Source organism: Amia ocellicauda, chromosome 9 (assembly GCF_036373705.1).
Source record: "Amia ocellicauda isolate fAmiCal2 chromosome 9, fAmiCal2.hap1, whole genome shotgun sequence".
Taxonomy (NCBI): domain Eukaryota; kingdom Metazoa; phylum Chordata; class Actinopteri; order Amiiformes; family Amiidae; genus Amia; species Amia ocellicauda.
The window spans coordinates 40,012,595-40,033,936 of record NC_089858.1 but is presented as its reverse complement, the minus strand read 5'-3'; the positions used below and the strand labels follow the sequence as shown (position 1 = coordinate 40,033,936).

The window sequence follows — 21,342 nt, the reverse complement described above, 5'->3', positions numbered from 1 at the left end:
ATAATAATAATTTTTACATTTTAATACATTTTATTTATAACTCGCTCTTGTCATACAGAGTGCTACATGTCAAGCAGTCAAAACCGACAAGATCAAACAGGCAACACAGCAATAGCAACTCAAGAGTAGTTAAAAAAAATAGATGCTGAAAAGCTTTTTTTTAAAAGGTGAGTTTAAGAATTTTCCTAAAACAATGGAGTGTAGGGGCACTTCTCAAAGTGTTACACAGCCGTGGAGCTGCTACAGGAGGCTCTGTCACCCTTCGTCTTGAGTTTGCAATGGGGGTGTTGGAGAAATAAGAGCTTTTACATGATTATTTACAATAATGAAAATAAATAAAACCCTAATCGCACACAAACTACACCTCACCATAAAGACACAAAAGCAGAATGCATGGTTCAACATTATACTGTTTATCTGAAAGTGCAAATCTTTGTAAATAATGTAAGTCACATTTTTGTTGTTTATCTGTGCTTAACCAGACTTGTCTACACCGTTAATGTTAGTATTTGCTGCAACCTGCCAGTTGCAAAAAATCGAAACGCTAAACATAGCTTCAAACGTATGGGTAAGGCATGACTGCACTTCATTGTTGGTCCCACTACAGGATCAATCATGTCTGTGAGATTTAATATGCTTCATGATGTTAATCTGTACCGCTTTCATACACCTTCCTCACCAAAAACCTCTAAAGGGTTTTGCCTGTCTTTAGAACATAAGAACATAAGAAAGTTTACAAACAAGAGGAGGCCATTCGACCCATCATGCTCGTCTGGTGTCCATTAATAACTAAGTGACCTAAGGATACCCGCAGTATGTGTGTTTGACATCGGCTAACTAAATTAAGTATGCAGAGTTTCTCCATTTTATAAACTCGGATCGAGTTCTGATCCTGCTGAAAAGTAGGATTGATGTTGAGCTCGGATTTGAGATCGAGATCAAGATCAAGATCGGAGGCTGGATCCGGGACAGGGTCCTGTTAGTACAACCGGCCCCAGAAGGGTAAAACTCATTTTTACCGGACAAAGTTGGCCTCGACCACTTAGGAACATCGTACAGGGTTCGTACTACTTTTCAAAAGTCAAATTCAAGCATTTTCAAGGTACATTGTCAAAGCTTTTCCAGCACCTTGCAGTTTTCATAAACTAAACCTTCTCATCTAAAATGCACACTTTTCTGCACTGAACTAAGCACATACAATTATAATTTCATCACAGTAGCTCACAGTAGATTATATGTTATTGTGCTGTAACACCCAACATGTTTCACGAGAGCCTTCATGTAGACTTGGTATTGCGTTGTTACCTGGCTTAGGCCAATATAAATCAAACATGCAATCAGTAAAACTCAGTGAACACCAGTGCACAGTAACTTCAGTTTCAGTTTCCAGTTTCTGTTTCCAGTTATGGAATCTCCCTCAGCTATAAATACTTTGCATTAGTATCTGCTGGTCTCTGCTTTTTTAAGGAATTACCCATTATAATAATTTAATAGGAAAACAAAACCATCAACATATCGACATACCGGATTTTTTTTTAGCGAAAAATATTTAAATTCCAAGCTTCAAGGACTTCTGTGCAATGAAGTGTGACTGAAAACTATCACTCATTCCACCCCCTCCCAAATCTACATTATATTTTGTAAATACTGAGAGAAACGGCTACCACATCCAAAGAAGGCAGCAGGTGCGCAAATTACCCACTCCCGATTTGTTGAGGTAGTGATGAAAAATTACAATACTCTTTCGAGGCCCTGTAATTGGAATGAGTACAATTGAAATCCTTTAACGAGGATCCATTGGAGGGCAAGTCTGGTGCCAGCAGCCGTGGTAATTCCAGCTCCAATAGCGTATATTAAAGTTGCTGCAGTTAAAAAGCTCGTAGTTGGATCTTGGGATCGAGCTGGCAGTCCGCCAAGAGTCAGGGGCTGGGACGGGTGGTAGCTCACCTCGCAGGGGTCCGCCAGCTCCATCCAAGATCCAACTACGAGTTATACACATATGTGTCTCATTATATAGTGTATGCATCTCGGTATATAGTGTATCTCAGTATATAGCGTCTGCATCTTAGTATATAGTGTATCTCAGTATATAGTGTCTGTACCATGGGATGAATAATGTCCCTAATGGCACCTCATAACAAAAGGCCCAAATATTGCAAGATAACAAAAAACACTGTCGAAGTCCCCCCTCCCTAGTACAGCGAATGGCCCAATGCAAATTAAGTGCTTGGAATGTCAGGAATGCTATCACAATTAATAGCCTACTCAAATGTGCTATGTAAGTAAGTAACTAACAAACAGTAGCTGCTGTGCTAAGGTTACGAATACAGGGGTAATATATATATATATATACAATTAAAAAAGCCAAAACAATCGGTACTTAGCTGAGCTAGTTGACTACGTCAGCTGATTTGCGTAGGCGTCCTGGGATAAAAAGGTAAAAAACACAAGTTTACTTACAATTTAAACCATAAGATTTACATCACAAAGGATTATTAATAGAAGGTAAAGTTATTACGTGCCAAACCTTAATTTCATACATCGTTTTGTGAAGTTTTCTCCATCTGATTTTTGTGTGTGGATGTGTATGGTTTGCTCAGCAAGTGACCCTAATTGATTCTTGTGTTCTGGATTGATGCTGCCCGGCCCACCTTTTTCTTGAATCCACATCAATCCGCTTTCCTTGGCTCTGACCAAGGATACTATGCGACAAAGACAGGAAAGACAAAGATAAAAATAATTGAATGGAGTGTAAAATAGTTTTTTTTATAAGAGGGCTTTAATAGAGTTCACACTGGCCAAAAAAAAAGACAAAAAAGGGGGGGAAAAGGCAAAGCTAGCACACAATTAAAAATGTCCACACCAACAGGTTGCGCCGGTCAGTCAAAAGGGTTCAATCGTCATCAGATCCTATGTGGTTAGCTGCCCCTGTTGGGAAAGGAGAGGGATTAAATAAATGAAGCACAGCTGCTGCTGACGTCACAGTCGCCTCGGTGCTCAATGTCTGCAGCCGTCAGTCCGCAGCTTGTTTGCGAGGGAGCGGACAATACGGCTGCAGCACATGAGCACCTAATTAGCCAGTGTCAGCAGTGAGCAGTCAGCACACGGAGTACAAGTCTTTGCGGAAAGTCTTAGGTCCACCAAAGGATATGTATATGAAAAAGGTAAGTATTTTCATGTGTTGTTTTTCAGAAGCTCACTTCTCATCACCACGATAGCAAGTGCAGTGTAGCAGTACATTACGACACAATGGCAGACTTTTATTTGTGGTGACAGTATACACCATTTCTTCATTGTTTTTCTTTCCAGATTAACACTTTTGTGTTTTCAAATTATATTCTGAACTTGACCCAAGCCATAGCACAGGATCAGTCTGGTAGGCAGCACGTGGGCTAATTCATTTCCCTAGTTACTTCTGCAATTTTAATCATTGTTTCAGCCTCTTTTGAGAGGAACGAAACCTGCCATGTAGTGAGTCACAAAATAACAGTACAGGGTTTAGATTTGTTCTTTGGAGGCAGGCAGTAGTTTTCAGGCTGAGAGTCTATATTGGAAAACAAAATGCCTGCCAATTTAAAGACCAGGGCAGAAAAGCCAATGTGACTTGGTACATTCAGTATGAAAAGCAACCAAGCCCGTCCCTTAAAGCTGCAGCAGCATTACAGCTCAGGTGCACCAATGGAAGTGTGTGTGAAATGTGTCAGGAAATCGGCAGTGTGGTCCCCTGGTCTTCTAATCCCAGTGATGCTAGGCTCGGCAGAGACAGAGAGATGAGTGCAGTAGAAGTACAAAGAAAACAGAGGTGCACAGATGTGCAGCTGGGCCCTTATGATGTTGGCTTTACACGTTATAGTAATTAACACTTAGAGTAGGGGGAACTTACATACAGGGACAGGCAGCAGAACAGGGAGGCAAGACAACAGAGGCGCACCTTTAGTGTAGAGTTGTACCTCCAGTTGTTGTGTTTGTCTAAAAGTGCTGGTCAAAAACTAAATACTAATTACCAATGGTCACATTCAAAGTTGAGGAACTTGTTGTATAGTCCTAGGTTTGTGACATTACACTCTGTGTGCAATTTTTGGTGGTGGTGTGTGGGGCGGGAGGAGGCCAATGGGGTGGGGGTAACTGATGGTTGTTTATGGTTTGGATATTGGGGGGCTGGTTGTGGTTAAAATGCCAGGGCTGAATTTTGGTCCCAGTCCACCCGAGGCTGTTGTAACAAGCAACTGGCTGCTCCACTCACCTCTGCGATTTTCACCTTTCGCTCCCACACCCTAACACTCTGCTCCAGCTCATGATGTCGAGCGATGCATTTGGCATACTCCAGAACATCTGGCACTTGGTACTCGGAGAGCTGACTGTGCAGTCTCTGGTTCTCAGCCTCCGCCTCGGCTCGCTCCTGCAAAGCACGGCAACATTAGGACATAATAGGGGTGGAGCATTAAAGAAGAATAAACAAGACAAAGCAGAGAAATAGTCTCATTAGCACAACTTTACCAAAAATATTATTTTGCCTGTTAGGATGCAGGTATAGCCACTGCCTGTTGTGCGGAAACTCACCTTTTCTGCCTGCAGGCATTCACTGTCTAGCTTCACCAGCATTTCATTCTGTGCAGAGATCTCTCTGTCAAGTCGGTCTGATTCACACATAGCGTTCTGTAGCTGTTTCTAAGAGAACAGAGCACAACAGTATTAAGTTGAAGGTAAAAGAGAGGGGTCTTGCAGGAAACTCTTAAACTCCCTCTACATATTCTTCGACAAAAAAAAGGACATGAGATACACACCTCACTGATGAGCCAAATTAAAAATATTTGTATCTCCCTGTAACTCTGTTCAGATTTCAGGAACCTTACTTAGCTCTTCAGATCCACCAACTAAGCCAGTGAGAACCAGACATTGAGGGCTCACCTTGTTAGACTTGAGGACCTGAAGCATGTTTCGATACTTTAGATTGAGAACCTGGAGTTCCTTGTCCTTCTCATGCAACTCCTCTTTTAATTTCCGTTTTTCTTTTTCTAACTTGTCCCTTTTGTGCGGAGCTTCATGCCTCTGTTCCTTCTGCCAGGAGGGGTAAACAGTAAAAAGACACTTGTTAAAGGATGGCAAAATGCTGTACGTATGTATAGAAAACTGTATTTTCAAAATCATGGCTTTTACAAACTATAGTCCATATACACTCACCTAAAGGATTATTAGGAACACCATACTAATACTGTGTTTGACCCCCTTTCGCCTTCAGAACTGCCTTAATTCTACGTGGCATTGAGTCAACAAGGTGCTGAAAGCATTCTTTAGAAATGTTGGCCCATATTGATAGGATAGCATCTTGAAATTGATGGAGATTTGTGGGATGCACATCCAGGGCATGAAGCTCCCGTTCCACCACATCCCAAAGATGCTCTTTTGGGTTGAGATGTGGTGACTGTGGGGGCCAGTTTAGTACAGTGAACTCATTGTCATGTTCAAGAAACCAATTTGAAATGATTCGACCTTTGTGACATGGTGCATTATCCTGCTGGAAGTAGCCATCAGAGGATGGGTACATGGTGGTCATAAAGGGATGGACATGGTCAGAAACAATGCTCAGGTAGGCCGTGGCATTTAAACGATGCCCAATTGGCACTAAGGGGCCTAAAGTGTGCCAAGAAAACATCCCCCACACCATTACACCACCACCACCAGCCTGCACAGTGGTAACAAGGCATGATGGATCCATGTTCTCATTCTGTTTATGCCAAATTCTGACTCTACCATCTGAATGTCTCATCAGAAATCGAGACTCATCAGACCAGGCAACATTTTTCCAGTCTTCAACTGTCCAATTTTGGTGAGCTTGTGCAAATTGTAGCCTCTTTTTCCTATTTGTAGTGGAGATGAGTGGTACCCGGTGGGGTCTTCTGCTGTTGTAGCCCATCCGCCTCAAGGTTGTACGTGTTGTGGCTTCACAAATGCTTTGCTGCATACCTCGGTTGTAACGAGTGGTTATTTCAGTCAAAGTTGCTCTTCTATCAGCTTGAATCAGTCGGCCCATTCTCCTCTGACCTCTAGCATCAACAAGGCATTTTCGCCCACAGGACTGCCGCATACTGGATGTTTTTCCCTTTTCACACCATTCTTTGTAAACCCTAGAAATGGTTGTGCGTGAAAATCCCAGTAACTGAGCAGATTGTGAAATACTCAGACCGGCCCGTCTGGCACCAACAACCATGCCACGCTCAAAATTGCTTAAATCACCTTTCTTTCCCATTCAGACATTCAGTTTGGAGTTCAGGAGATTGTCTTGACCAGGACCACACCCCTAAATGCATTGAAGCAACTGCCATGTGATTGGTTGGTTAGATAATTGCATTAATGAGAAATTGAACAGGTGTTCCTAATAATCCTTTAGGTGAGTGTATGTCTGCTCACTTAACATGTTTGCTTTTCCTAATTTTGTTTCCACTTGCAGCATCTCCTACCTCTTTTAGCTGCATTTCGAGCTTCTTGAGCTGCTCTCTCAGGGCTGCATTTTTCAATCGCAGACTCTCTACAAGGGTCTCCTATGGGAGAGGCCGTGATCAGTTTTCATTGCACCCACACTCACAGTGGTCGCACCATTTTTAGGAGAAAGCATTAAACAGCATAAAGATACAACCGTTTTTAAGAACCATGTGGTACCATGGGGTCTCTGTGACCCCACCCCAATGGTACTGTCAATGTAACTTTTTTCATGGTACCAGAGCAGGGTTAAACAAGGCCGTTTGTAGGATGCTGATACATGAAAAGCACAGAATGTGATTGTTTTCCCCCAAAAGGAAAGGTTGCAGATCTAATGGTCAAAAGAGAAGAGGACTCAATCTGATGAAATCAAAACAATATACTAAATTGCTATTCAACAGAGAAAAACAACAACAAACAAAACAGAAATAGCCAGTATGGTAAAAACAAACACACGTGGTCTCAGTGTTCACTCTCTTAGTCTAGTCACCTTGGCCCGAGTTCGGTCCTGAAAGTAATGTGTGACCTTTTGCGCTACCATCATGTCTCCTTTCTTTTCCTGCAGCGGTTTCACAAAGTCACGTTCAAACTTGCGGCGATCTTTCTTGATCTCAAGCAGACGGATATCTGCAGCTTCTATGATGGCCTGTGTGGGAAATGAAAAAAAGAAAAAAGTATCCAAAAATGCTAATTAAAGTGAACTTCTTCTCCCAAGAAGAAGTCTATGATATTGTGTAGAAGTCACCATGAGGTAGTTACATCAGCAGCTCCTACCTTGTAGTGGTCAATTTCTGCCTCTGACTCCTCACGAGACCTCTGCATGTCCTTCTCCATCTCCGCCAGCTCCAGCTGAGCTATGTAACATTTCTGGTCCATAGTCAGCCTCTTCGGGGGCTGTGTTAGTAATTTTTGGGTTAGTATACTTCCGAGACAGTAGGAAAGATTATTATGAAGGAACACATTATATATTGAGTTCTGAGCCAATGATGACTGCTATATTCAATTCATTGTCTTTTCTCAGAAGTGTTTACAATTACATGTGTCAAAAACAGTGTCATTTGCCTTGACAGTAGGTAAGTACTCCAGACCCGGCTCCATACCCATACCTGAGACACTTCTGTCTGGGACACACCAAGAGAGGGCTTTGTGGGGGCCAGTGGCTCCAGGTCCTTCGGGTCAAGGCGGCTCAAAAACCTCTCGAACAACTCATTCTCCGCCTTCTTAGCAGCATTGAAGCGACTGACAGAAAGACAAAAGGCCACAGCGCAAAGTCACCAGAGAACAGTCACTGCAGAGCAGCTATCAGCTACCAGAATAATGGGAGAGTCTGGAGAAAACTGACCCAAATGCACTGCTCCTTCAAATGTGTTTTTCTTATGTATTTATATTAAAGGAGCAAACTCTTATCTTGCTAAAAGCCATAATATGGTATTAAATAGTCCTACATATTTTCACTTTACAAAATAACACTGCGCATAAATACATCATGAGCACAATACTAACCGTGTGCATTAACGACTATTTTGCACCGGATTTATGTCTTTTGCGTCGTGAAGGAACGCACACACCCGATCGCTTAAGTACACGGGACACAGACTGATCTGACATCCTCGTCGTGGCGATCTACGTCACAGCCTCCAAATCTCGCAGAAACACGCGTGATCCACACAGCGAAAAGGCTACAGCTAGTTACAGGTCACGTTCGTGATGCGCAGATGTCCGCAGTTATGCTCCACCAATGGGATCAGTGGATTTCTGGAGATCTGTGCAAAACTACGAAAATCTGCGCAACAAACTGCTCTTGCTGTCCGTGTTCGTGTGTCAGACAAATACAAAAAGCGCAGAGAAAAGAGGATGAGTGTAAAGACATGGTGAGAGCTGCAGCTGAGCACCAGTCACAGCTCTATCCATCCTATACTGTGAGCATCGCATTGTAGGATCGATATTTAGCGCAGACCTGCGTCAATAACAGATACTAATTGGTACTTGAAAATATTATTTTCCCTGTATTAGAGTATTTTTAAATAACCTGCGCCGAAACAAGCATTGGTAGTTGAAGTATTTTAATAACTACGTATGACAATCGTATTCTCCTGTCATGTTTATTATTCTGTTTCTTTTCTCTTCTTCAGTCAGCTCGGCTTTCATTGGCTGCTGATCACGTCACTCTCCACGATCGGCGCCGATCGAGTCGTAAATATGAAACAGGTTTAATAAACTCGTAGCGGCTCCGACCAGCTTCCGATCAGACCATCGGACCATCGGCAGCGGGGACGCGCCCCGACCAGGCTGCTTGTGGGGGACAAATCGGGTTTAAAATCGTGTAGTGTGACCCCAGTATTAGCATTAGCCCCGATTCTGCATTCATAGAGATTTTTTGATGGACACAGTATCACTTGCACGACCATTTCTTTAAGCTTTTTGATCATTCAAAATGTACTCCACTAACTCAATATACAAGCAACTGATGTATTCACAAAACTTTACATGAAATAATATTCTCCATAGCTTTGTAGCAATAATATATTACTTTCAGTAGGATGTCAGATGTCACGGAGTAATGCGGTGTTCCAAAACAAATCGCATTCTTATTTTAATTTCAGTTATACACAAGAGTGTATAAAATAAGCTACCGAAGTGTTTACCTCAGTTCATCTACACGCTGAACCAGCTCCGGTCCACTTAGCATCGAGGGAGACTCCGGATCACACTTGTCCATCTCGCTGTCCGCCATGGTGCCGCTGAACTGAGCGGCTGTCAGTGTTGCCAACTCTCGCGAGACAAATAAGCAACCGCAGCTTCAAAAACGAGCCCAAAACAAGCCCAATATTTAAAACAAAACAAGCCAATATTTAATAAAAAAACAAGCCCAATATTTAAAACAAAACAAGCCAATATTTAATAAAAAAACAAGCCCAATATTTAAAACAAAACAAGCCAATATTTAAAACAAAACAAGCCAATATTTAATAAAAAAACAAGCCCAATATTTAAAACAAAACAAGCCAATATTTAATAAAAAAACAAGCCCAATATTTTTTTAAAAACAAGCCAATATTTAATAAAAAAAACAAGCCCAATATTTAAAACAAAACAAGCCCAATATTATTATAGCCTGTTATGGCCTCAATGTCAACAGGCTGCAACAAATCAAAATGAAACCACTCCAAGTTTCAAAAGTAAAAATGTATTTATTTGACAGAATTTATGTATTTATTTGACAGAATTTATGTATTTGACAATTTATTTATTTGACAGAATTTATTTATTTGACAGAATTTATTTGACAAACAATCATCGAACGGCAACAAAGCTTAAAGGGAGGGAAGGCACTATCCACTCATCTCTGATCACCTGCGAGCAGAATAGGATTGGAGAGATGGAAAAGGAGAAAAGGACAGGAGCACTAAGGGGGAGTTGCCTGTAACAGCCACATGTATAGGAGACAGAGGGTGTCGATTAGAGAAGTCACTTCTAACTGGAGTGAGGTTGTGACGCATGAGAAAGACCAAGGAGTCTATGTGGAGTCCTCACTTTCTCCATCCAAGCAATGTGGGGAAGCAATAAAAAAGGCAAACAGAATGCTAGGGTATATTGTCAAAAGTGTAGAATTTAAAACAAGGGAAGTAATGTTAAGACTGTACAATGCGCTAGTTAGATCTCATCTGGAATACTGTGCACAGTTCTGGGCACCACACTTCAAGAAGGATATTGCTGCTTTAGAGGCAGTTCAGAGGAGAGCAACCAGACTTATTCCAGGTCTGAAGGGAAAGTCCTACTCGGAGAGACTGAGGGAACTGAATCTTTTCACCCTGGAACAGAGGAGACTACGTGGAGACTTGATCCAATTCTTCAAAATCATGAAAGGCATTGACCACATCAAACCAGAGGAGCTTTTCCAGATCAGCAGGGACACACGCACCCGGGGACACAAATGGAAATTGGGCTTCAAGGCATTCAAAACGGAAAACAGGAGACACTTCTTTACACAGAGAGTATTCACAATCTGGAATAAACTACCCAGTGATGTGGTTGAAGCTGAAAGTTTGGGAACATTTAAAAATAGACTGGATAGGATCCTTGGATCACTAAGATATTAATGAACACCAAACGAGCACGATGGGTCGAATGGCCCCCTCTCGTTTGTAAACTTTCTTATATGTATAATAAAACACATTAGAACCAAATACAATTAGAACAGTATATATGAGTATGTTATGCTTATTTTTAGTTATAACCTTTAATAATAGATTAATATGTTAAATTAAATTAAAACATTCAATTGTTCACCTTATACAAGAAGGTCATCCCTCTCTGTTGCACCATCCATCATCTCCCCTGTCTCTTCTCCATTTCTGTACATTCAAACAGTGAAGACATCAACATCTCCTGGCTTGGGACAAAGTGCTTGCAGCAAATCCCCAGTCTTCTTAGGCCGTAGCGAACGCACACTATGCTACTGAGTGTCTTCTGGCCCATTCTGTTCTGCAGTTTGGATTTCACATGGTTCATTTTTGAAAAAACCCTTTCAACATTGGCATTGCTAAGGGGCATTACAAGAAGAGACAGCGCAAACAGGGCCAGATCTTTAAACCACAGCTCCCCACTGCTGTCCTTGAAGTTCAGAACTTCTACCCAGAACTGTTCTGCTTGACAGTCATCCTTAGTTTTCCACTCCTCGAAGTGGATTCCCTGATAATGTGCATCCAGGGCCCCAAGATCACCTGTATACATTATCAGCATGGATGCTGTGACTAACTGTTGTTTGTTCTGTGATAGAATCACAGATGGGCTGAAAGTATTGATATATGCTGGGAGCCTATTCTGCACCTGCTTTGCTGCTTCCAGAAGAAAGTCCCTATATCTATTCTTCATGTTTGTTTCAACAGTGCTGTCAAGCTTTGCTTCTCCAAGAAAAATCGCAAACTGCATCCCAAAATTAATAGCACACACGGGCAGTTGATTGACTGTGTCATCCAAATTGACAGCAAGGAGTTTGGAATCGGATGGAGGAATGGCGCTGGGTGTGATTACTCTTGAGATAAGTGAACGAAAAAATAACTGTAGGCCGTCCAGCATTTTGAATGCATTGCCAGTTTCGAGCTGGAACAACTTGTTAATTCTAGAAAACTCATGTAAGATGGGCATGAGAAACTCCAGGTAAAGTTTGTTCACAGGATCACAGTACATCTGATAGAGCACTTCTGCATCATAGCATCGTTTTGCATCTTTGCACAGCTGGAAATATAACTTAAGCTCGTCCCACTGTCCTAGTACATGCACACAGCAGTCATATATGGAGAGCCATCTAGTACCTGAAAGCTGCACTAGCAATAGTGGCGTTTCACAGGGATTGATTCATTGGTAAATGTTGGCATATTCTCTGCTAGAGCTCTACATAATAATTAAATACAAACTGGGAAAACTTCAGAGCAGAGTTTGAGCCCTGACTTATTTACACCCTTCGGGACAGGCTTCGGGCTAATTTTAACGTCATAGTTCACACGCGGGCCGGGCATCGGGCCTGTTTTAGGCTCCTCCTCCTTTTTATATTTTAGACATTAATTCATTAAAGAAACTATGAGAAGTTGATGATGGTAAAACAAACATAGAAAGACGTTTTTTAACCTATCACACTGACACGCATGACAGTCTGCTCATGCACACACACGCACACAGGCTTCCCCTGGAGCGCATGCTACCGCGCCTGCGCAGACTGGCTCGCATGGTGTTCAGTGTCAGTGCAGCCTGGTCAGCTTGTCAAAAATGCCTTTTTACTGTGGTGGTGATAATAAACATTTAAACTAACATTGTGTGATATGCTTGAAGTGTTTTATATCTATCAATTTTATTGTAGGCAAGTCAAGTCTTGATTTGAGAAGCTAAACTGATCAAACGTGATCAACTCACTGTCGGCCACTGGCCGCTTGGTCGTCACTTTAAAAAACAAAAACTTTAACAAACAAAAAATGCTCCGAACATTTTTCTAAATTAACTTAATAAAGAAACGAAAATAAATAAAACTACTTTGCCATTAAAAACAAAACTGAACTATTTTAATGGCTGCAACAGTACTATAGGCTGTGTAATGGTGAAAAAAAAAAAGAAAGAAAGAAAACACGGGCTCCAGTCGGACTCGGGATGAGATTGTGAACAGCTGTCCGACAAGGATCGGGCTGGGGCCTGAGCGTCTCGGGCCTGAGCGTCTCGGGCCAGGGCCGGGCTAGGGCCTAGATTTGAGGCCCGTGCAGGGCTTTATTCTCTGCGCCTCAGTGCACTGTGAGAAAACCAGTTGTGTGAGTGTGAAATTAGAAAATCGAGAATCCGAGGCAGTGTTTCAACGGCTTTGCTGGCACAAAGTTGAATGCAATGACACACGCACTTAAGCAGTTGTAGTTTCTCGTTCTTTTTGAGAAGGTGAGTATAAACCGAGTTTTTCCTTCCAACCATGGCACTACAGCCATCGGTTCCGATCCCTACACACTTTTTGATATCAAGACCGATGCGGTCGAGAAACTGTGTCAGTGTTGTTGCGATTGCTTCTGCTGTTTCTCCCTGCATATCCACTAAGCCCAAAAATGTTGAAACTATTTTGTTTAATCAGACACTGAAGTAGTGTACTACTGCGCACAGCTGCTTTGTCGCAGCGACATCTGTGCTCTCATCGATTACCAGCGAATACTGAGACTCTCCGATATCTTTATACAAGTCTTTGAACATGCAGGGGCCAATGACGTTGTTGATAAGTGCTGTACATTTTGTACGATGGATTTTCAAGTCCTTTTCAAAGGTTGAACTTACCAATTCACCCAAGTGATCCACTGAACTAACTGCTGTGTGGCAAGTAATATAGCTAGCTAGCTGAAGCTCAGCCTTTTGAATGGTAGTCGAAAGTTTTGACACAGTAAAACCGATGTCTGATAAACCTGCTGAGGAAAATGGCTTGGCATTTCTCTTATGTTTGTCTGTACTTGCATGTTGCAGGAGGTCTGCATGGTGAGCGCAAATCTCCGCTTTACAGTACCTGCACATAGCTTTACTTTGATCACCGACCACTTGACCTATCCAGTCTTTAAGTTCTTGTTCCTGTTCCCAGTCTTCGTTGTACTTTTTGCCATACTTGGCCCACTTTGTTGGTGGCATCACAGACGTGATGGAGGCTCATTTATATCAATTATTATGAGTTTAAGTTATTATCACTAATTATTTGATTTGTCACTAATTATCTCTTTATGTTGGTTTGTGTTATCATGAGTTCTTTTGTTTGGTTTATTTTCTTTATATTTCACTCATTTAATATGGTTGTTGTGTGAGCACGTTTTTTTTGGTTGTTATTATGAGCTTCTAAACCAAAGGACATTCACGTGGACAATGAGGTATGTCACCTGCACTGTACTAGCAATTACCTGTTTCCACTGCTAACTAGTGTTAATTGTTTTCCCTTTAAATGGGGCATGTGGGGCAGAGAGGGCACAGCTTCATTACCATCGAGACACGGACGAGAGAGCAGGACTGTGAGTCAGCCGGGCGCAGGGAGCTGCTGGGAGAGAGACGCCGAGGGAACCGCAAGACTGTGAAAGCACAGAGACTGAGCAGCACGTCCAGCCGGGAGACGTGCCTGTTATGGGAGTTAGATATGTTGTGCCACTAGGTGGCACTCTATATGATATGTTAGTTAGAGGAACTGTACTTTGAGCGGGTTGTTCATATGTTGATGTTAGGAAGTGCTGCTCCAATACAACATGGCTACTGTTGCGCTACAACCTGTGTTTGTCTTTATTGCATGTATCTGAAACAGAGCCTGAGTCAAGAGGCGCACGGAAGGGAAGTGCGTTGTTTGTGTTGTCTTGTGATAATAGCGACAGATGCGAGAGTCACTACTGCAGGAAGTGTGATAGAAACCTTTACTGTACTGACGTCTGTGTTATAACCCTCCGTGTGCCCGCTGAGGAAATCTAAGTTGTCCGAATATATTACAGAGAATAAATAGAGACTCTAGCCACTATGGCTCCGTCCCAAATCGCAAACTTGTTCCCTCTTTCCCTTCCCTTGTAGGGGGGAAGTACTCCAGTGGCCATCTGCCAGGTGTCAGCCCACAACTGAATATTAACTTATGCCGCATTTCCACCTGCCACGTTTAGCTGCACCTCAGCGTGGCCGTGCCAGGCCAGGGTGTTTCCAACAGGGCTCCGCTGCACCTCCACCTGTGCCAGAAGTAGTTTTAGGAGGCACAGTTTCTGTCTGAGTCCCAAACTGGTCCGGGGCACGTACTGTGATGTACCTGATGTAACGCCACTGCATTTGGAAATTAAGTACAGTAATGGCACGCGCTCTCAATGCAAGAGAAAGAAAGTTGTCAAAAAAAGCAATATGTGTGTTTACCTTGGGAAAACGATTAATCTGGAGCAGTTATTAATGTAAAGTGGGAAAGTGCCATTCAGGATTAATTGCTTGGAGCAGAAAGACATTTAAAAGTGTTTTATAAGATCGCGAAAATCCTGCTGGAGAAAGGACTGCATCGGACTGCAATACAATGTGCCGTGATGAAATATATTCCTTTTTGTTATAAATACATGCAAACATTAAATATTAATCTTGGATTTAAATTAAATATCCCAATGTCTTTTAAATTCTATCAAAATAATTGAAATGGCATGGTTTGTAGCTTTCCCCTGTTTACACTATCTTAAAACTATTAAACTGTTTAAAATGATAGGTTGTGTATGCAACCCCGGTTATCTGAAAAAGGAAGCACTGCCCAAGGGGGAGGGGTTTCTGCGCACTTCTGTAGGAACCTGATCGAAACATCAGCTATCAAACCTGCCTTTGGCCCCTGCGCTCGTCACTCAGAACAGGTCCCTTCCCACATCCTGTTCTATAAAACGTGATGTCAGCACAGGTTCGTCCTCTTTTGCTGGGAGCCAGGACTCCCGTGCGACCTTGCAACCTTGGGCATTGCTTCCTTTTTCAGACAACCGAGGTTGCATATGCAACCTATCATTATCTTTCAAGTTGGAAGCACTGCCCAAGGGGTAGGGGTTACCGTATAACAAAACCGTCGCAAGGGAGGAGGCAGCGAGCTGATAAGGGAGCCTGCCCCGAGGTGCACCGCTACGGGACCTCGGTAACACCACTCCAGACAGTAACCTCAGGGGCCCCGTAGGGCCGCACCTGAGTCGCCCAGGAGCAAGGACCGTAGTCACGCTCTACTGGGAACTGTCTGCAATCAGCATATACAAAGTGGGGCTACAGAGGTCAACTCTTACGCCCTCCGCTTACAAGAGCAAGGCCGGCTGCTCTACTGGTGCAGATGGAGCGAGGCTGTAATCTACTTGCACAATGTCTGGCACGGGCAATCAAGCACTTCTGTGGCCTCCGCGCAATATCATGGCAGTGGACCCCTGATCCAATAGGAGCGGGGCCACAGACCCAATGAGAAAAATACAATATAATACATAGCTGGCTAGTCAACAGAGTAGCCGAGCTGAACAATATACAATATATACATATCGCGTGACAGCAAGACCTTCATGCTGTCAGCGCACAGCACAAGAGCATCCAACTCAACTAAACAGTACAGAGTGGAAGAGCTCCATTGTGCTGACAATTTAGATTTCGTACAAACTAACTATATACACCACGGGGTGCAGGAACGAACTCGTGTGCCGCCCATGGAACACAGGAGCAGTTGATGCCTGCTGGTTAGACCAGCTAACGCAGGGCAACATTAGCTGTACTGTGTTAAGAAAGGAACCATAATGAACAAACTATGTACAGGGTGGCCTCGTAAGGCAACATGCCTGTAGGCCACATGACAAGCCCTGGGAACACATCGACAGGGTTGTCGGATCCAGGAGCAGCTTGCATGGGTGCTCGACTGGAAGGCATAGTCCGGTGGAAGGGAAAGACACGGTTCACTAGCTCCCTCAGGATGCACTTACAGGGGCAGACTGGGAGAGGAAAGTCAGGAGCAAGAGCCCGTAGATTACTGAGGCTCGACTGCAGCCAACACAGGGTTCCCAATGGAAGGGACCGGTCCCGTCACATCCAACCTGTAGAACCGGGCAACTGTAAGCGGCGAGGCCCAAGCTGCAGCCGCACAAATGTCTACCAAGGGGGAACCTTGAAAAAAGGCCCACAATGTGGCCACGCCTCGAGTCGAGGGGGCCACCAGGTGATCAGGCACCGGGGTCCTGGTGGACTCTTAGGCCATGGTAATAGTGTCCACAATCCAATGCGAGAGGTGCTGCTTTGAAAGCGCCTGGCCCTGTGTCTGCACTCTATGAGACACAAACAGTTGGTCTGAGTGCTGAATGTCCTTAGCCGACTCGGGGGCCAGGCCCAGAGCTGGAGGAGGCCCGGATTGGGGTGCCAAAGCTTGCCCTGCACCTGGGACAACAAGTCCGCTCTCACTGGGAGCTGCCAAGGCTCTCCGTGGAGGAGGGGCTCGTTCTCTCCTGACCTTCTCCAGCACCACTGGGAGAAGGGGGAATGGTGGGAACGCGTAAAGGAGACAGCACGGCCACATGTGGGCTAGCGCGTCGATCCCTTGGGTTCTTCAGCGGTCTTGGGCAGAGAACCATAGTGTGCAGTGTGTGGATTCTGCCGAAGCAAAGAGATCCACGTCCGCCCTGCCGAACCGGCTCCACAGTTGTTGTACCACAAGCGGGTGGAGGCACCATTCCAAGATCGGGGGGCCTCCCTGAGAGAGGAGATCTGACGCCGTGTTGGACAGGCCTGGGAGGTGAACTGCTCTGATGGAGCGGAACCGTGGCTGCGCCCACAGAAGCTGACAGCGTGCTAGACAGAGACGAAGACCTAGCTAATCCAACTCTATTCCGTCTACGCTCCAGGGCTCCGGTGCGCTTTTGGTTTCAGTTTAGGCTACAAATAGCACACTTTAAAAATAATAGTCGTGTTTATATAGTGCCTTATATATTCCGACTGCTTGAGTCGACTCGGAGAGGTGGTAAAATCTGGTTTGTGTGTATCCGAACCTGCACCCTCGAGTGAGAACAAACCAGCCAGTCGTCTAGATAATTGAGGACGTGGACCCTCTGGCAATACAAGGGGGCTAACATGACGTCCATGCACTTGGAAAAAGTGTGTGGGGCTAGCGACAGGCCGAAGGGGAGAACAGCAAACTCGAATGCTCGGCCCTCGAAGGCGAAGCAGAGAAACTTCCTGTGTGCCTGAGCAATGGGGAATTGAAAGTAAGCTAGTGCTCCTGCTGTGGAGGAAAAAGTCCTGTGGACAAAAAACCAACACAGCAAGCAGTCGGTATATATAAGGCACTATATAAACATGACTATTATTTTTAAAGTGTGCTATTTGTAGCCGAAACTAAAACCAAAAGCACACTGGAGCCCTGGAGTGCGGACGGAATATAGTCGGATTAGCTATCAATAATAACTAATAGTACAAATAGACACAACAGGTAAACGGTGGTGACAGCACAGCTGTGAAGTCAGCCAACCGAACAGCAATAATAATTATTGTAAACAATAATAATACCGTCTAATGCACAAACAAGACACAGAGAGCTCACATTCTCGGTCCGGGCGAAGTGACAATAGAGGACGAACCTGCGCTGACGTCTCGTTTTATAGAACAGGATGTGGGATGGGACCTGTTCTGAGTGACGAGCGCAGGGGCCAATGGCAGCTTTGATAGAGTGACGTTTCGGTCAGGTTCCTATGGCAGTGCTTAGAAACCCCTCCCCCTTGGGTGCAACCCAACTAAGGTGCAGTGCATGAGGGAGGAACACGGCCGAGAGAGTGAAAGATAGGGACAGCGGTGAGCGCCGAAGATCTCCTCAGAAACGGATTATAAAGGAAGTTGGGGAAGCAGTGGACATTGCACTATGGGAGAGAACCGTCACGGAGCTTTAAGTACTGTGCTTTATTTCGTGAGGAAGGGGAATAGTTAAAGAAGTCACACATAGCAGGAATTGAACTTTCTTTATTGAGACTTTTTGTCAGGGTGTTAGATGTCTGTTCACCTATTGAAATCGGGTGCCTGTGTTGGGGTTGTAGAGACTTACCTGTCCCGGCTTGCCTGCTATCCTGGCGGTCCCGACGTGTGCTTGTGAAATAGGAGGATTATGGAATAATTGCATTTGAGTCCGTGCAATTTGAGACTTGATAGTATTTGCTCTTACCTGCAGTTGCTGAGGTCCCAGTTGGTCGACGGGTCCCGGCACTACCGAACAGACTTGGTTATATCCTCTGAGGAGAATGGGGATTTTGCCTGCGAAACTGCACTTTCCTGTGGATGGGAGACTGTAAACCTTGGTTGCTGCTATTCGTATTTTAGATTAGGAAATTGAGTTATATTGTATTTGTTTTGGGTAGGGTTTTTAGTAGTTTTAGCGCCCAGTTTTATTAAAGGCGATTTTATTACAGGTTTTAGATTTAAACATAAATTTCCAATTAATGTACACTAGTGCAGTCTTCATGCCCTGTCCTAGCTAAATAAAATAAATTGTTATTACTTTTTGCAAACTTGCTTTCTGTGTGGTGGTATTCTGGGGTCCAGTCGAGAGAATTGACTGGGGTATACGAGGTCCTCTCTCATTAAACAAAAGAGGTGGCGTGGTCGTGACCATGTCGCCCCTAAGTACCCCGTACCTGTGGTGACACAGAATCTAGTTTTTATGTGATCAATCACATGAAGAAGTGGATATTTTAATTTTATTTGCAAGCCCTTATCGCTAACTATATGTTAATGGTAATCCAAGAATAGAAGCTTTTAATACAAATGATCCATTCATTACGGTGTCAAAGGTATTTTTTAAAGGAATCCCTATGGGCTCAAATTAGTGCCATAAGTAACTAATTCAAAATAAAAAATATTGTAAACAAAGAAAAAGTTGAGAAAAACTCTAACTGATTGAGTCCATTTCACTGACGCGCTCGCCTGGAGTCCCTGTCTGTGGGTGCGATGCTGCAATCTTAGCTTTCGCTGCCAGTTTCTTTGCTTTCAATTTTTTTTTTTTCGTTTACGAGTTTTGACACTGTTTTGTCGTGAGGGCGGGATTTACAGGGATACATGGATCATGGGTCTCCATTGGTCAAGTAGGTTTGAGTGACTGAACTGAACCTTTTCACCCTGGAACAGAGGAGACTACGTGGGGACTTGATCCAAGTCTTCAAAATCATGAAAGGCATCGAACACATCAAACCAGAGGAGCTTTTCCAGATCAGCAGTGACACACGCACCCGGGAACAAAAATAGAAATTGTGCTTCAAGGCATTCAAGATGGAAAACAGGAGACACTTCTTCACACAGAGAGTCGTGACAATCTGGAAATAACTCCCCAGCGATGTGGTTGAAGCTGAAATTTTGGGAACATTTAAAATCGGACTGGATAGGATCCTTGGATCACTTAGTTATTCTTATGTTCTTATGGTGAATCTTGATGAAATTACAAACCTTACAGGCATTGTGTCTAAATGCAATTAGTAGTTTGTAGGTTATTATTTTACAGGGATCTGGCTTTACACACCTATACAAACAAACATGTATTTCGTTTTTTCACCTACAGGCAGACTATGTATATCTTAAAACAACTTAAAACGTGTTTACATATTCCAATGAACATGTTTATATTGAGAAATCCACAGAGAGATCTAGCTTAGGCACATTTATTGTTTTGAACCCATAAACAGGTTCTGAAATCTGAAAACCTAATAACACCCTACAGTGTATTTGTTTGTTGGTTTCGTTGATTTATTTTTATCTATTCAACACTGTAATCCAGGTTATAGCACAATTCTAAATATAGCGATACATTCCTGTCTGACACTTCTCTATTTCACCCTACTGTTTGTATTTTTATGTATTTAGATTTTAACAGTGTATTAAACTATGTATATAGTAAATAAAAAAAAAAAAAAAAGCTCCCCTACCGCACTGGGCCTTGGCCTGTGATACAGCTTAAAGGCTACCTGCTCTGCCCTCTGCAGGGTTTATCAGTCAATACCCCCATAGCTGACTGGTTTTCAGGATTCAGGTTTGTGACTTTTTAGTTCCTAAATCAGTTGGTAACACAAATTAGTAAATTAGGTATAGGTATGACATAGGGAATAAAAACAAAATGTCTCCTATATTCCCATTTTAGGTCTTCAATTTAGTAATTTATAATGCCATACATCACCTAATAAACCACCTTCCAACTCCGTGATGGGGTGCCTCAGAGGAGGCTTGTGCCTCATCAAACTTCCATGGTGGGAGGTGAGGTGCCTCGTTGGCCCCTCAGAGTGGGGTGTTGCTGGAAGAAAAGAAGAAAGTTGTGCTCAGATACAGGTCATGCAATGCAGGACATTTCCATAGACAGTTGTGCATTGCATGTCCATGGCACACCGGCGGCACTATGGACTAGAAAAACAGAGATATATGGCCACTTTATGTATTCATCGAAGTTATTCATAGTAACACCCTTGATTAAGTTTGAATAAAGTGATACATGATACATACCCTTTCTTTATCATTATTAAAACGTTAGTATGCATTTTACTGGTGGGCCATAGAACAAATGCCCTCCAGAATAAAACGTGCAGACATATGGTATAAAATGCATGAGCTGTGCAAAACAACAAATCAGTAAGTTGTAATTAAACATATAGTCAAACAACTAATACCAATGATCCACTGCTTCTTGAGACTAGACAAAGGATTTTAACCTCTCAAACTGGAAGAGCAAACCACTCACTCTTGAATTCAGCTACACTTATTTGAGACTTACTTTAAATTTAAGGGGGGACAGTAAGTTTCTCATTATAGCTTGTATACTGAGGTGTAACTATGGCTCATTCTCTTTAAAACCTGAGAAATCCTGTCAACCACTTTTATAACATTACAGAC

The 21,342-nt window shown here is 43.2% G+C and overlaps 1 protein-coding gene across 1 annotated transcript; it reads right to left on the bottom strand.

The window, feature by feature from the left end:
- Positions 1–2,767: 2,767 nt before the first annotated feature.
- On the bottom strand, positions 2,768–9,253 carry LOC136758307 (cilia- and flagella-associated protein 263). The gene is made up of 9 exons (XM_066712557.1): positions 9,123–9,253; positions 7,584–7,716; positions 7,252–7,371; positions 6,968–7,123; positions 6,459–6,539; positions 4,909–5,058; positions 4,561–4,668; positions 4,244–4,399; positions 2,768–2,928 (listed from the first exon to the last, which is right to left on the bottom strand). The coding sequence occupies exons 1-9, from the start codon at positions 9,209–9,211 to the stop codon at positions 2,911–2,913; spliced, it is 1,011 nt and encodes a 336-aa protein (XP_066568654.1). The 5' UTR covers positions 9,212–9,253; the 3' UTR covers positions 2,768–2,910.
- Between the last annotated feature and the right edge of the window lie 12,089 nt (positions 9,254–21,342).